A 17744-nucleotide genomic window follows, 5' to 3' on the forward strand; every position below is an offset into this window, starting at 1 on the left:
AATTCTACTCTCTGCAGTGTTTAAATGCTTACATATACACACAGTTACTGTCCCTCCACACATACGACTCGGTTCTGCTTCTATGCCCCAGCTTTGTTTACTTTTTCCCACCGAGGCTTCTAGACTTCTGATTGGCCAACATTTCTGCACGGTTAGGAATCTAGCGCCACCTGCTGCTTTGGCATGTTCATAGCAGCGTTTTCCTTCATTTCTGCCTTTATGTGTGGACAGGATTATTTTTTAAAACGAAAACGGAAAATCTCAGTTTTCAAAAATACCCGTGTACGTGTGGACGTAGCCTCAGTCTCTGACTGGAAGCGCTAATTCGTCATTCGGCTTTTGTCAGACTAAAGTAACTGTTAAAACTGTTTGAAAAGCTAAGCTATACAACAAGGAGAGATTGAGAATTTCCTTTTAGTTCTCAGTTTATTTGATATTGACAAAAGTTAGTCAGTTTTGTCTGTTCTTCTGTAAAACAAACTAAGATTTATTTTTAGAATTAATATTTTGTTTCTAAGTGGAATTGACAATTTAGTCTGTTTCGTTTGTTCTATTTTGAAACTTAAACGCTTTAGCGGCTGCCTTTTGTGTAGTTTGCAATATTTGCCTTTATTTATCTGAAAAAGTCTCATGTTCCTTAAGTACATCTACCCTGTTGAACTTATTATGGGAAATAAATATTTAAATAAAAACAAGCTGCTGATTATTTCACATTTTACTTGTGAGCAACGGCACATTTAAATCTTACAAATATAGTTATTTGGCTTATATCGTGATAGATATCGTTATCGCCTGAAATGAAAAAAACATATCGTGATATGAAAAAATCTCATATCGCCCAGCTCTACCTATAATAGACCCATATTCTGTGATATATCTATATTATTGCTAGAGCACTTCTGGATGGATGCAAACTGCATTTCGTTGCCTTGTACTTGTGATTTGATTTACTGATTATATATTTGGGTCAATGCGCAGTTCAACAGGTGTACCTAAGAAAATGGTCGATGAATGTACCGATATGATATATACATCTTAAAGTAATAATAGTGTCAGATCCACATCAGACATATCCAATATCCCATAAGTGTTTTTCTCTTTGTGCTTTTATTGCTTTGCTTGTGTAATTTGTGGCTGCAGTTCCGCAATTTAAACATTTTTTTTTCTTCAAACCACTGACATTCTTTTGTGTAATACTTCATACCAGCTATTACCTGTTCTTTTACTGCAGCCCAATTCAAGTGGCATTTGATAGCTTGAAGTAATTTGTGTTCTTTTATGGGAAGCAGTCACTGCTTCAGCTGTTATAGATCAATCAAAATAATGAGGCTTATTCTCAGGGAAAGATAAAGGCTTGGCGCATGATGAGCTCTGGGATTTGGGTTTTTCTCCAGAACATTGCAAGTGCGGTAATCTGTTACTGGCCCTGTATATCCGCACCTTTTTAATAAATCTTTTTTACTGTCTCTTACTGCCAATCTGAAGTGATAAAGGAGCCAGAAAGGAAATGCTTGTCTTTTCAAATTTAGATGAGGGCAGTAGGAGTTCAGGCCATCTTTGGTTTGATTGCTAATGAAACTCACACAGCTGTAGTTATTGGCGTAAAACAGATGTTTGGTAATTGGATGTATTTGTACCGTGACAATACCCCCTTGCCCCAACGACTTTTTCACAGAACTGGAAGGTCAGCCTAGGATCCAACGTATCTGTTATTTACTAGGAATAGAGGCTGTCTTCAACACCATTTCCTGTTTCATTGACAGCTGTTTTGTTAGATGTATGTTGCAGAGATATTTCTTAAAGTCTACTAGCTGTTTGGTTCTACTTGCTTTGGGATCTTCATAATGCCTCGAGGGACCCCTCATTGCTTTATATTTCTCTATGAAAACAGAGATTGACAGACCACGTGACTTTCACGCGTTGCATTTTAGGTACGAGTGGCAGCAAATTCAAAACACTGCATCAAGCGCTAGCATTTCCAGCACCATGTTTACATTTTATTTGCCCCAAAAACGGTTGTGTACAAAACGAAGGAGAACACGGCAGGTCCGTACAAAGACAGACTTGACGAAAGACAAAAAAAGTACGAGGTAAAAATCAAAGGAGTGAAAGGGTTAGATAGGGCTGCTCAATTAATCGAATTTTAATCACGATTACGATCTGGGCTTTCAACGATCATTAAAAATGACTGAGCCGATTATTAGCCCCTCCCTCGTACTTTACTCTCGCGCTGCTCCGTGTGGCAAATCGAGCGCACCTCTCTGCATTTCGAACACGTGTCACAACAATTAAGAGCAGCGGTCCCCAACCTTTTTTGCGCCACGGACCGGTTTATGCCCGACAATATTTTCATTGACCGGCCTTTAAGGTGCCGCAGATAAATACGACAAAATAAAACTAGTACCGGTACCGAAAACATTATTACTAACACACGTGAAAAGACCAAGGAAAACCGAGTAAACGATAAAAACGATAACAAAATAACGCTGAAAACCGATAAAAACCCTGAAAACTATACATTTCACACCTGAGCCTCAACTCTCACGGCCCGGTACCAAACGACTCGCGGACCGGTACCGGTCCGAGGCCCGGGGGTTGGGGACCACTGATTAAGGGGACCCGAGGGAAGCGGAAGCTCGGAAAGCTAAGCAGAAGTTATTTGGAGAGGAGAGTGACTGCCGCTGGTTGAAAAGAGGTAAAAAACAAACAAAAAAAAAAAAACTTAAGTGGTGTGGAAACATTATGGGTTCGCGGAGTCAGACGTGGATCAAGTAGACATAGTGTGTAAACTCTGCTACAGTGTCGTAGCTGCACCACAGAGCAACACTGCAAAGTTCACTAAACATAGATGTTTACATTTTTCATTTATTTTTTATATTGCAAACATTTGCACTGTTATCAGTATTTGCACACTATTTTATGACAATCTTTAAAGCCATTATTCAATACATTGTTATTGTTAAATAAATATCGTCAAATAATCGAGATCTCAATTTCAGTGAAAATAATCGTGATTATCATTTTTGCCATAATCGAGCAGCCCTAGGGTTAGACCCATACAAGCATACAGAGTGGACTAAAGATGTTACCGTGCTGCACAGCTTTCATCACGCACATATTTATAACTTTATGGTCCCAAGTGTGAGTGCATACACTCACAAAATGTTTAGTATCTTCAGATCCCTGCAACAAGCTCAGGTCCAGTTTACTTTGGTGATTTGGACTATTCCATTTTACAGCTGTTGTTAAATTTTTTTTTCTTTACCTCCTGTACAGGCCAACGCAATTTATTTGTCTTTTCAGGTTGTAGTATTACACAACATTTTCAGATCCAATAGAAATAAAAATAAGTGTTTCGTAATTCATTCAATTTATTGTCTTTATTTATAACTGGCATTATTGTTTTATTCTATTATAGAATCTTACAAGAAAAAGGCAAAATTGTATTCCATTGTGCTTTATTAGCTGCTTTGGTGAAAACCAAGTCAACTGTGCAAAAAAAAAAAAAAACCCATATCAAAACAACATACTGGAAAACAGTTATTCATCACTTGATTGCTTGAAAACAACACTTGGGCACATATATGCAGGACTTTTCGTGGCTGTTTTGATCTCGCTCTCTCTCTTAACCGATCAAATCTGGCTGTGGTAGCAGCTTTAAACTCAGTATGATCCAGGTTGATAGAGGGTGCTCAGTCTGGATCACATTCCAGCATTTTGTAGGCTGGTTTTCCTACAAAACACAACAAACATTAGCCCGCAAAGCCACAGTGAACAAAGCAGCATAGCGCAACGAATTCAAATCAATATAAGACTTATTTGTAACCTACATCAACAATTATGTTATGATAAATTATGTAATGACTACAACAGAAGACTTACATTTGTGGAAATGCTTGGAGCGGACTAACATGTGAGCTGGAGTGTGCTGGAACGTTATATTTGGTCTTCGAATGACTGCAATCCAGGCCATCCGTCAGTTCTTTGTTACTTCGGAAACATGGTTGGAACAATTTCTCTTCCACGACAGAATCAGATAAAAACCGTTACGCGTCGGCTTCCCGTGGCTATCATGCGACGAGCTTTTGCAGTTAATAATACAACAGCTTCTTGCCATTCTTTGTGTTTCTTTTTATCGCTGTGTGACTGTTTTCTTGTGAAAGCCTGCGTGCGCTAGTACCACTTGCCACTCGTACCTACAATCCTTTGCGGTTTTGACGTCACATTTTCGATCTCTATATGAGATGAGATTCTAATAAGCAGTATTTGGTATGACAGTCTTTAACGAGCATGTCTGTGAAGGTTCGTAATCCACTGTGAACGACCATCTTTGAACAGAGGCGGTGGCTTACGACTCCAACTGTCTGCCATCTATAATCCAGTTTTGAGATCCCTTCCCAGAGGCCTTAATGCCCACTCACATCCTGGGCTATATGACCTCAGTAAATCACGTGGCAGGGTGGGGCTAGGTGGGTTCACCCGATAGCTTGGCTGATTGTGACCCACACCTCATTTCACACCTTGGGTCATGTGATTAGGTAGAGGATCAATAGGAGGTCCATGACCCTCTTGGGGACACTCCCATAGGGTTTAAAATCTGGAACTGTCCACCAATTGCTCTTAGAACTAAAGAAGCTTCTTGGATGAAACGTCTTCAAGAAAACTTTAAAAAGTCCAGATGCTTTTCTTTCCAAGCTCCTTAAACTATGATGACCTGTATGACTGAGAACCTTCACAGACGTATGACAATCTTTAATATTCAACATAGTCTGAATTCTCTTAGACAGGCTTTCTCATAGTTTCTTCATGATTAGTTCTCCAGGCTTTTTGAAGGACAAAGCTCTGTCAGTGCGCCCCAGGGTGGCTGTGGCTACAATGTAGCTTGCCATCACCAGTGTGTGAATGTGGGTGTGAATGGGTGAATGACTGGATGTGTAACGTGCTTTGGGGTCCTTAGGGGCTAGTAAAGCGCTATACAAATACAGGCCATTTTGGATGTTCTCTGTTCTCTTTTCAAGATGAGCCACTTCAATATTTGTTGAGGTCTTGGCTTGGGGAAGGCCAGTCCATGACAGATTGTGATTTTCTATCCAGGTATGATTTTACTGCATTGCCAAATGTGTTGGGGATCATTTCATGCAGAAAAAAAATGAAGCCATTGACAATTGGATGCTCTCCAGATGGCATTGCATAGTTGTTAAAAATATTTTTCTATGTTTATAATTCCATCAGTTTAGACAAGATACTCAAACCATGCCAGGGCATCTGCCGTTTACAGATGGCTGTAACTCTCACTGTTGTACCCCTCCTCCCTTTGCCCTCTTCTATACATAATTACAATTTGAACCAAGAATGTCAAATTTGGATTCATCCTCCCCATGAGACCTGAGTAGATGGACCAACTGAAGGACCAGATGTGTCTTTCAGGTCCTCTGTCAGGCCCTTGTTGGATTTTTTTCATATTTCTCCAGGACAGTTTATCATAGCTTTTTTTAGTCCTGCCACTACTTCGTTTGTTTTCCACTTTCCTCAGTGTACGATGTGCCAAGTTTTCATCTAAGTGTTATTTGGGAATCACCTTGTTGGTGCAAAAATATTATTTTTATTCCTGCTTTGCTGTGTTTTCTTTGGCATTTTTTTAAATTGCACTGCAAAATGGGAACAAATCATTAGGTTTTATCATTAGGTGGCAGACCACTAGTAACAAAATGACTAAATGGAAAAAAAGGGCTAGCTTCTTGGAACCAAAATATAAAGAAATGAGGAATGGTTTAACACTTTTCCACAGTACTGTAGAACTAATGGGAATTATCAGGATACTAGAAAATACTGGCTCCCAATCTTGTTCATACAGATGTCACTCACAGGTTAGGGTCAGGTGTGTGCTTTGGAACTCGTTTGTTTATCTTGACTTCTTTCAGCTGTGTGGTTTTGGTTATTTAACCATTTTAACTACAGCTTATCATTTCAGTCGTTCATCCATTCATTCATACTTTTTTGACAGCTATTCATTTCATGGCATGTAGTGAATCTTTTGTATGGTTTATACATTATGTTTCGGTACCAGTTTAACATAAATGTTTACCTATTGTATATTTATTGTATTTAGCCAACCATTACCCACACTTATTAGTTGACAGTTTCAGCTGTTGGTATAGATTTGGCATATATTCCCATCTCCCATCCTTCATGTATCCTGGCTGCAGAAGTACCACGGGAGAACTTGTACCCCTGCTTGGGAGTCACTGCTGTACAGGGTTGTTCTACTGATGGGGCTGCAAAGACTATTTTGTCTTTACATTTTGTATTCTAAATTGTAAATGTATTGAAAAAGACCACATATAATTTTTGCTACTTGTGCTTAAAATGGCAATAAATTAATGATATAGTTATTGCTGATTGACACGATTAATTTAACTTTACAATGAAACTATATCATCTTTATTTTTCTGTTCTTCAGTCTAAGAAACTGGCCTCTAATGCCAGGAAGATGAACATCACCCTGAGATTCCTCCCCATCACCTTCTCTAAGAGCAGAGAAAACTCCACCTTCTTCCTTACAAAGTAAGCATACACCTGCTCAAATGCAGAAAATATCATTATTGTTAATGTTATATTTTGAATTCTGTTGGATGGAGTTAAATGTCAGTGTATTTTGGAATATATCTAAGGTAAGTTAGTAACTTTCTTCATTTTGTAAAGTAAGGCCCTGTCATTATCTTGACCATAATAAAGGGTGTACAGGATGAAGATTTTCCCACACACATCCTATACAGGGTCCAGAGAAAATAAAACTTGCTGACACACAAACAAATGTGATATTAATAGGTAACATAAGTGTTTAGAGTTCTTTCAGGGGAATACCATGAAAAGCCTTACAAAGACATTCAGGCACTGTTGAACATACTGTCTAAGACAGCACTTTAGTGTTTTCTGGTAAAGCCCTGCTTAATCTGCTGCAAAATGAGCTTCTGATTAGTGCTGTTTTACTTTACCACAGGATGGCACTCTCGTGAAGTGTTTTATCTAGACTTGGCTTTTCACACGCTTATCTCATGGCAGTCTTGTGCATGGTGATGAATCCTGAATCTCTAACCATGTGTATGAAAGATTCATTCCCCACGAGAGTCTTTAAATCGTTAATAAAGGAGTTTATAATATACTAAATGGGACATGAGCTGAGATGATTACCATGATGTTAGAGCTTGCCAGACACATATGCCAGCTTGTTGCAGAGAATCAGTGGCATCATAGTCCATGCTGGTGGACACCTTGCAGTTAATTTTTTCCATTCTTGCCCAGCTTCTATTGCATGACACGGCTCAACTCGACTCAGTAATTTACATAGTACCCATTCCTGTTTAGGGGCATGGTAGGATGGTTTTAAATCCTTGTAAAGGCTGAAGGAACTGAGGAAAAAAAGACTGCTAAAAGGAAAAAACTGGAAGGTTTGAGTAATTTCATGTCCCATGTTGCACATCCTATGTTGCACATATGTCGCTTCTTTCTGGCCTGTCAGCAGCCTGCAGTGTTTACATGTTGCCTTTTAGTTCTGGCTTACATGGTTTAGAATCTCGACTGAAGCAGTACCTCTTTTGCCAGGTACGATGTGCTTTGCACAGTGGAAAACCAAAACCAAATGGCATGCAGGGAGACTTTCAGAAAAGTCTCAGCTTATTTAATATTGCAGACTTGCAGTTATTTAGACACGAAGGTTTTATTGTTTTCTTTAGAAATAGCGTGTATTTAGTTTTTTGTTTTTTTTTTATTTTGGTCAAATTTGTTCAAATGCGCTGGTTGTCTTGTCATTTTTGGCAGCTATTCTAACTCCCTGGACAACCTTGTGCCACTCATTTTGCAATTTCTTTGAGGTTTGGCCCTGGCTCTCTAATCCCACAGTGGAAGAATAAAGAAGTGGAAGAGGGGGGGAAATTGTTATTGAACTGCACATTAAAGTTTTACGAGTCTTGAAATGCCCAGGGACAACATTAGGTGCCAATCAGGATTGCCACTAAAAGAAACCTTTGTCATTCCCTCCAGCTGGTTTTATGTTGTTACTTTCCCTTTCACCACCCTCTTTTCCATCTGTAAAGTCGACTGCTCTGTCATGTCTGTGTCTGGTGTTCTGCAGGTGCTGATTTAAGTGAGCACATCACATCAGCTTTGTCAGGTTCTTGTGGCAGACTCCAGCTTCATACTCTGTGTGTTCAGTTCAACAGTTGTCAGATGTTTTAGGGTTTTTTTTTGTTTGCACAAATTTTTATCTGAAGGATACAGATATGATATATTTTCATCGTCCTGTTAGCCTAGCATCAGTAGAGGAATCACCAGCCAACTGTCTCACTAGATTTTTCAACTAACCGCAACACTGCACCATTTACAGGCTACCAAATAGACACAAGGGTTGGGGTAAAGGTATATAATAAATAAATGGCAAAGGGCTGAGAGAGAATTTGTTTCAGAATGTACCAAGTACATAATATAAAAAGCAGATGTGTGAACAGTGTGAGTGCAGCTGGTTAGCGACATATTCATGCTAAGCACTCACAGTGCCAGAGAAGGATCATTACTGGCATACAGCTGACTGGAGGGTTTTCATGCCTGGTGGTGGTGTGTGTGTGTACGTGTGAGTGTACATGTATATGCGGTGAGCTTGGGAGCACGTGTCTTTTTGATTACATGTTTGTATGCAAAATAATGGCTGTGCAGCTACTTTCTTTCCACCTCTTACCCAATGACTAATTTAAAAAACAAGGCAAGAACAGTAAAGAAAAAACTTGAGGCTGCCTCTCACTCCAGTCCTTAGAGGATAGTAGCTGGCATTTGGCAGAACATTGGGTGTAGTTGTATTAGGATAGAATTATGTGTTCTACAGTCTCAGCCTGGCAGGTCAGAGAATTTTCCTCACAGATGACTTGAGTGGACTGGACAACACATTGCAGAAGCAGTTATTGCATGTAATAACTGAAAATATTTCTATAATAACTTGGGATGATTAGTAATATGAGCTGCAGCAGTTTTCATGCCCTGTGTATTACTTTCCCATATATTGGGTTGGGAGAATCAGCCTTAATTAACCCAGCTTTCTGGGTGAGAGTGGTCCTATATTTGCTCCCAGTTATTGACAGGTGTTGAACAGTGAAATCCAAAATGAAGTGTTTCTTATTGACAGTAGAAGATAACATAATAGCTTTGTAGACGAAAGCAGTGGTATCCCATATGTGCTGTAGGCTCAGTTAATGTACTATAAAGGTATTTTGAATGCTTGGCATATCTTGTGTTGTTTAATTTTTTTAAATTGCGTTAAAGAAAGTCCATTCAAATTACTTAGCATTTTTATCTTCACCAAGGAGGTTGATTTTGGCAGCTCATGTGTCTGTAAACACGATAGCTCGAAAAGTTTAGAATGAATTCTAATAACATATAGAAAGTATAGTATAAATATTTCAATTCTGTGTCACATTTGACCTCTGACCTCCTCCTTCAAGGTCCATAGATTGATCTGAAGGTCAAAGTGATAACAGTGCTATATAGAGCTTTAAAACTTCCTCTTCCTGACTGCCATTGTTTGTACTGACAACATAGGGGCATGTGGAGAATGGAGGGGATCCAAATATGACTGCTTCAAGGTCAAATAACATCAAACTTAAATGTCATATTCTCTGATCTCACTTTAACATTTAGGGTCTGCCTTTTCTTTCAAGTTGACCCCAAAATGTGTTATGCCTAGGGCTGCTCGACTATGGCAAAAATGATAATCACGATTATTTTCACTGCAATTGAGATTTTTATTATTTATTTAACAATAACAATGTTTTGAATAATGACTTTAAAGATTGTCAAAAATAATATAAAATAGTGTGCAAATACTGATAACAGTGCAAATTTTTGCAATATAAGAAATAAATGAAAAATGTAAACCTCTATGTTTAGTGAACTTTGCAGTGTTGCTCTGTGGTGCAGCTATGACACTGTAGCAAAGTTTACACACTATTGATCCACGTCTGACTCCGCGAACCCATAATGTTTCCACACCACTGAAGTTTTTTTTACCTCTCTTTTCAACCAACGGCAGTCACTCTCCTCTCCAAATAACTTCTGCTTAGCTTTCCGAGCTTCCCTCGGGTCCTCTTAATTGTTGTAACAAGTGTTCGAATCGATTTGCCACACGGAGCAACACGAGAGTAAAGTACGAGGGAGGTGCTAATAATCGGCTCAGTCATTTTTAATGATCGTTGAAAGCCCAGATTGTAATTTAGATTAAAATTCGATTAATTGAGCAGCCCTAGTTATGCCTTTTAAAGAAAGTGTTGTCAAGAAAAAAGCGAAGGAACCGGCTGGTTATTATTATTATTTTTTTTAATAGATTATATAGTACCGTAATCAATATCCACGCTCTTCTCTATGAACTACTCCTACAAAATAAAAGCCTGCACTTTGTGCTTGTTTTTATTGCATTACAATTTTTGTTATGGTTTATATGAAAAGAACAAAGAAAACAAATGTATAAAAAAAATAATGCTATTCTCTTAAAAGAAAATGATTCCCAGAAAGTGAGCTGTTTTGGCTGAGGTTTGCACTCTGGGTGCTTCTTGTCTGTTACTGCTTTTCGTACAACCAGTCCTTCGTCTTTCCTTCGTCTGTGACTCATCTCTTTGCAATAGGTCACTCAACTGAATGGGTTGTATTCTGGTTATAATCATATATAAATAAAAAGTTGCCAAGTGCCTATGTTATTTTGCAGTTAAGTCACTGTCTTGCAGCAATTACATCATTGCACACTTGCTTAAGTTTTGGTCATGCCATGGTCTCCAACCACTGTTTTCCTCAGTGTGGCTGTAGCATGATTGGAAGTTAAATTGATGGTTATAAAGTTATCTCTGGGAATGTAAAACAGCAACAACATAATACTAAGTGTTATTCTACTGATGATTTGACAAGGTCCATAGACAGATCCACAGCTGTAATTTGATGGCAAAAAGAAAAGACAACCAGAAAATGAAGGCACACAAGAAGGAGATATGAGCAGCTGGTGACGTGCTATGCAACGTAAACGAAATGCTCGACTGAGCTGGAGCACTTGCTGGGTTTACTTCATATGACAGGAAATGGAAATTACAGATTTTATTTTAAAATTTAAATGTTATTATGTGACAATAATGTGCAGGCTCCTGAGGAGTTATAAGCTTAACTTTAGATATTGTTAAGATAGTTTTAAGCAGCTCTGGTATTCCTCCACCCAACATTTCCAAGGGAAACATCCCTGCTGTTGCAGAGCTAGTAAGATGAAAGTGCACCAAAGTACAGACTGTTTTTGTTCTGGGTGGGTTAATTATGCTGCTGTCTGGGAGGTGAAGGACATGAGGGTGAGGGTCACAGTAGTCAGTTGTCTGGAACAGCAATACTTTGAAAGGTTATATGACTTAAATCTAATTATAAACCAAGTCCAGTGTAACTGACCTATCAATGATAACCTGAGTTACTGTGGACAAAGAATGATTGGCCCGATATGCCAGGGTTTGTTTGCAGTGCTATACTCTTTGTGATCAGTTAAGTCAGGTGGCTCGATGGTGTATCGTATTTAAAAACTCCCTGGCATTTTTATTTAATTAAAATGGAAAAAACTAAACCTGTTATAAATAAAATATATAATAGTTCATAAAAAAAAATCTAGTCCTCTTTAGATTGAAGAGGCTTTCTCCCAACAAGCCATACCAGTTTTTATTGTTTTTGATGTAGCACTTGGGTGTTCTGGAATTTCTCTGAGCATTGTATAGTCTGACCTTGGGGTGAATTTGCACCTGGTAGGATTTACTGTGATGAATGTTTCACACGTAATACTTCTCACTGTACAACGGTGGACTTTATGACCTCTCTCAGATTGATGGGCAGCAACAATTTATTCTTTAAGATCATTGATGGCGTTGTATGAACTAGGGCTGCCACAAACGATTATTTTGATAGTCGAATAGTCACCGATTATTTTTGCGATTAGTCGACTAATCAGATCATCATCCATTGGACGTAAAACGTACAGCTTATTGCACCAGCAGCATCTGCTCTTATATAACTATCATTGGCTTACAGCTTTAAGTGTTTAAGGTCTGTGCAAACTAAAAATAAAGACAAGATGATAGTTTATTAAATTTTAATGAAGTTTGCAGATTGTTTCGGTGAAGTTTAATAAACTCAGCCGTCTGCTCCTTGCTATCTAAAATATAACAGGACACCAGAGTATATTCTCGAGCATCTCACACTTCTGATAATCAGTTGTCTGCCTGACGTTTATTCAGCTGTGTAAAAACTATAACTTTAATCTCAGCCAAACCGATTTACTCAGGAACAAATAAAATACTGAAAAAAGCCAAACAATAACATTTTTAAGTTATCTAAGTGACTTATATATCATGTTTAACCTGAGTAGCAAAAGACAGCAGTGGGTTTGAAAACGATCTGCCGGGAGTCCGGTGTTCTCACCGGCTCTAGTGAGCCTGTAACCCCAGTTAGCTAACGACGTAACAGACGTCTCCGAAAACGTCGGAGCGCTTTTGAAAATATGTGGTGTCTTGATAAACTGAGCAGATATTTGAGGTTTACACAGCTACATTCTCGTCTGAAAATATGTTAAACGTTTATTTTGTGACCCAGAAAGAATAATAAGAGTAACATTAAAACTAACTAGCTACCGCCATTGTTGGAAACTGAGCTTCTTCTTCTTCGGAATTTAACGGCAGCTGGTATCCTTGTACATGCAGTGCTGCCATCTTCTGTTTCAGTCCGTTATTACACTAAATCCTACTACTTATTCCTGCGTCTTTTGGGATCTTACAAAGCTTCAAACGACGCGTCTACTATTAAATTAGTCGTCGACGATTTTGATAGTCGACGTAATCGTGGCAGCCCTAGTATGAACACACACCTGAATGCTCATGAGCAGCAAACTGCTTTTTATATAGGTGCTCACACTTGCTGATGATCGGTTACTCAAGTCCATTTGATTAAAATGCACCTGGATGCTGGTTATCCTCTTAATTCTTATGGAAGCAGTAAGGGTGTACTTAGTTTTTCATGCAGTACTTCTGCATTTCGACTTTTTAAATTAATTAATGACATAGTGTTATATGTCACAATTTGTATTTCATCTGAGGTTGTATTTCTGTAATTTAAGACCTGACATTGTTTCTAGATTCTGATACAAAAAAACGAGCTTGAAGTGACTGTACTTTCTTTTTACATTGACTGTAACTGTCAGGCAGCAAAAATACTTTTTTTTTTCTTGCTATGCGGGTGGATGTTCGTCTAACGATGTGACATCACATGTAAACTATGAATAGTGGAGGTAGTTTTTTTATCCCTCAGAGGTCTAATTTACAATTGGTGGTATCCCTAACCCTATACTTGGGGAATGGCAAAACAGTCTCTTTATTTTTGTGTTTTTGAAAAAAAAAAATGTCCCAGTTTGAAGAATAATTTTCTTTGTTCCCGATTGCCAGCACTAAAAAACAAAATATACATATTATGATTGCCTAGGGTTAAATTTACTCTCTGGTTAGTAATGCCGTCGATGACTTGGCTCTCAGCGGGATAAAGCATTTGTTTGCCGTTTATCTCGATCCCTTGCTGTGAAGGTGCAGTGGAAATTCACATGCAGAACATGTCGCAGCTGAAGTTTGCCACACTGAGAGTATGGAAAAGGGCTGTAATTTTAGTAACTCTATTAGACCAATTAATGCAATTTTGAAAATGCCGTAATGTGGCAGTGATATTCATCGCAGGTTAGCAGAAACCAAAGTGATGTGTGAGCCGTTGCATGTGATGAATGAGTACACAAATGGATTAAAGCAGGATTTCATGGCAGGGGACGACTATTCATCACTTCACTCTCATTTGCATTACCACTTGTGCTTTCCAAGTTCAAGTGAAACAATCAGCAGCAGCTTTAGTCTGTGTTTTTTTTAGACTCCAAACGACAGCTTTTTGGCTGGCTTGGCTTGATACAGAGCAGAATCTGTGCCTGCCGCCATCCGAGGCAAACCTTACATCAGAATGGCAAGCTGCATCACTGTTACAAACACTGTCATCACAGTTGGCCGCATATCCGAGGGCCACACATCAGTCTCTTGACTAGGGGCAAAATTCCAAAATGCAAATTGACCAGAAACTCGATTGTGCTATAGATGCAGGTGACATGAAAAACTTGCATTTGGGTAAAATGTTGGAATTGGGTAAAAAGCTTTACATGCGTTCACTCGTTATTCACATAGTTTTGTACTTTGCCAGAAGAACTCGGTTATTATTGCGATGATTCCTGTTTATAAATGAAACTATTAACAAACACACACGCACACACACTGTGTAAGGTTTTGAGCCACCTGCCATTTTGTTATATTGTGATTCCAAAGACCTTCTTGTAATTGTAGTCTTGAACAATATGTCACCAGACTGTCTGAAGTTCTTTAAAAATGTTTCATTTTTCAGTTCAATCCTTGTACCTGACCATTTTCATGCAATGCACGTTTGTTTGTTAGACCATGCAACACTGACGTCATTAAAAAACAACAAAAATAAATAAATAAAAAGGGCACCTATCTCAAGAGGTAAGCCAGCGTTGTCTATATATAACAGACAACTGGATAAAGATTTAGCTTTAAATTGTTTTATTGGGCATTTCTTACTAGCAGCCTATTGCAACACTAACAGCATGATTCACATTTTGTCCTTTGTGTCAGATTTAAGATTAACATAAGCCAAAGTCGCACTCAAAGTCTGGCCTGTACGTGTTAACATATTTGTGTTCATGACTTTTCGGGAAGGTTAGTCCTGTGCAGGGTGTCAAACAGCTAGAGTGTAAGAGACTCGAATAAGAACACTTGTGATGCGGCTGCATGTAATCTTTCTTTTCTTTGCCTTCTTTCCATCAGCCGCTCTGTCGCTCCACCCTTTGAGGTTGCGGACACAACTATCGCTTTGAATTCTGACTTTAGTTTTTGTATCTTAATAGACAGTCCCCACAATCCTGTCATCTAATTTTACTAGCACCCACTTGCCACTCAGATCCTGGCATCTGCCTCTGACCATCAGAAACACAGCACACATGGTTTCACGTGTAGTGACATTTTTGTTGGATCGGTCCAGTCCTTAATCCAGCCAGATGGATTTCTGCTGCGACTGCCAGACCACCAGTCAGGGTTTCTGCTCACTGCTGTGGATAGCACACACAACACCAATCACTTACTAAACCAACAGTGTGTACTCTGGTTAATGAATTTATCCATCTCCCCGATCATGCTTTCATTCGTAGTGTCCTCCACACATCAGGACAATTGCTCAGACTCTGTATAAAGCAGTAGCCAAACCTCAAATAGCAAAGGTTCAGTATGCTTAAAACATACTAGTTTGTACAACATAAACTGTTGAAAAGTAAGCTTGCAGTCATAGGGACTATTATAGTTATGTGAAACAGGACCTTTCTTTTCAAACCTCACCAGTTAATGCATAAAGTGGACCTGATTATTGGATTGTCTGTTTCGTTCATTATGCTGCTTAGCGGGTTTTCATATAAAAACAAGTTTAAAAAGAAATTGAAAGATAAAAACACAGGATCAAACGAACCCCAGAGTGATTATAAGGCCACACATTATTATATACACGCCACACACTAGGGGTGGGTGATAGAAACGATATACGATAGAAACGATATAAATTTGGCCAACGATGGAGATTTTGACTATACCGCTCTATCGCGATAGTGCATGTTGATGATGTCACCAAGCTGCGCATCGCAGCGGCTACAACCATTATCATCTGCAAATTATGGAGGTCGACAGTCATAGCAAAGAGATGAAGCACTTTTGAAATATGGGGAAAGCCAAAAACTGCGCTTCCTCCTCTTCCGTAACATTGATTCATTAATGTTGAATTCTCTCGCAGCTGTTCTATTCCCATGTTGTTGCAGTATATTAATAACTAACTTCGTATTGTGGATGAATAATCTCAGTTGTTCTCCTGACTGAAGTTTGGCCCGTGCATAGCATCCTGCTATGCGATTGCATTTGTCCCTGACCACCAGAATCCCTCACGTTAACTTTTATCGAGTGGAAAAAAGTTGGCGTTCATCCTTCAGCTTCACTGTGCTAATGTTATGCTAACATAGCTGTGTTGCTAGCAATCACGTAGCACAACATTATATACCAGGTAGTCCAACTTCAGTAACCCTGCAAACGCCACTGCTGTTTAGTTTTCTGTCTTCATTTATGTTGGAAGTGGTAGCAGAGCTGTACGTTTTAATTAGTTTCAAAAATCTCTGTCAGAACATGGTATGAAATGTTTAGGTGTAAACTAGCGAGCTAACTTCCTGTTAACTTCTAACTCTGTTAAATTTAATAAATTCTGTTTTCGTGGAAGCCTGGATGTTAAACTTAATTGTTACACCTGGTAAAGCAGCAACGCTGATAATTTTATTAAAGATGAAAGAATTTAGACCGTTTTTAACTCTGTGTTCGTTTGACTTTGGGACCTGAAATGGACGGAGTTTTGGACCCAGATTACTCTGCGAAGCTCCTCACTACGGCAGCCGTAATGCTCTGACAATCCATCAAGCAGTGTAGCTTACCAAAGTAGTACTAAAACATTTTTTTAACGGATTTCTGCACGCCCAAATCAGTTCGAGGTCAGTAAGCACAACCAGAATTCATACGCACACTCTGAACTTTTGAGAAAATTAAAGGATTTTAGATGTGCCTTATAGTGTGGAAAATACGCTATACAGAAGAAAAGAATATATCGCGATATATATCGTTACCGCACATGCTTTAAATTATATCGCGAAATGGATTTTAGGCCATATCGCCCAGCCCTTCCACACACATTATGTATTTATGGTATTCTTCAAGGCAAAGATTCAATTCGGTGATTAGTTGGAGTGACTGTCTGTTCACAAATATTAATGTGAGCAAAGGAAAAAAAATCCTCCAATTATTTGCTCGCCTAAATCTGCTATTGTGCTGCAATATCCGTCTTTGCTACTCAGACTGTTGAATATCATATCAGGGGTTTTTTTTTTAAAAGACACTTTTTGCCAAGACGGTGAGTTTTCAGAGTGAGAATGAAGTAAGTTGAATCTGAATTGTGAGTTTGCTGTTTTACTCCCAGATTAGATCATAGGCTTTGTTGGATCTTGTTAAAACTCAGTCTTGTTCCAGTGCTATCAGTAAAAACTGTTAAAGGTCTAGGTAGCGTGATCGATTTTGACTTTTATATGCAGCTCTTTCCAGTTTTTGTTTTTTGTGTGTGTGATTAATAATGATGGCACCTTTCACAGGTATGCATTTTGGCCTGGCCTGACCCAATTGCCTGCATATTTGGGCAAGCCTCTTTTCCATTGAAAGACATGATTTCCATTTGCCATAATGACAGAGTAATGGCATCACACCTGGTGCTCCACCCTCATTTGCTTACACATGGAAACACACAGACAGTTGTGCAAGTCAGTCTGACGCACTAAACAAGAAACTTGGCCCAAACTAAGCAAACACATAAATTTCTTTGAAAAATTGGGTGGATTTCTTAGATGCCTTCCAAAGTAGGAAATCACCGCCCAGTCCATTGTCTTCCTGTCTGCTGGGGCCTTCACTTTGCCCCACACCTTACAACCAAGTGAAAATTCAACCTTTTACTCAGTGTTGTGCGCACATACACTGAACAAAAATATAAACGCAACACCTTTGTTACTGCTCCCATTCCCC

General features: G+C 38.8%; 1 protein-coding gene across 2 annotated transcripts in view; it reads left to right on the forward strand.

Annotated features, from left to right (window-relative positions):
• znhit6 (zinc finger HIT-type containing 6) overlaps window positions 1-17744 on the forward strand; it is a 45082-nt gene that overhangs the window by 6088 nt on the left and 21250 nt on the right. For both annotated transcript variants that reach the window (XM_026147485.1, XM_026147486.1), the window contains exon 5: window positions 6461-6564. In XM_026147485.1, coding sequence (XP_026003270.1) covers window positions 6461-6564 — 104 coding nt within the window. The remainder of the gene's footprint in view (window positions 1-6460; window positions 6565-17744) is intronic.

Source organism: Astatotilapia calliptera, chromosome 17, assembly GCF_900246225.1.
Source record: "Astatotilapia calliptera chromosome 17, fAstCal1.2, whole genome shotgun sequence".
Taxonomy (NCBI): domain Eukaryota; kingdom Metazoa; phylum Chordata; class Actinopteri; order Cichliformes; family Cichlidae; genus Astatotilapia; species Astatotilapia calliptera.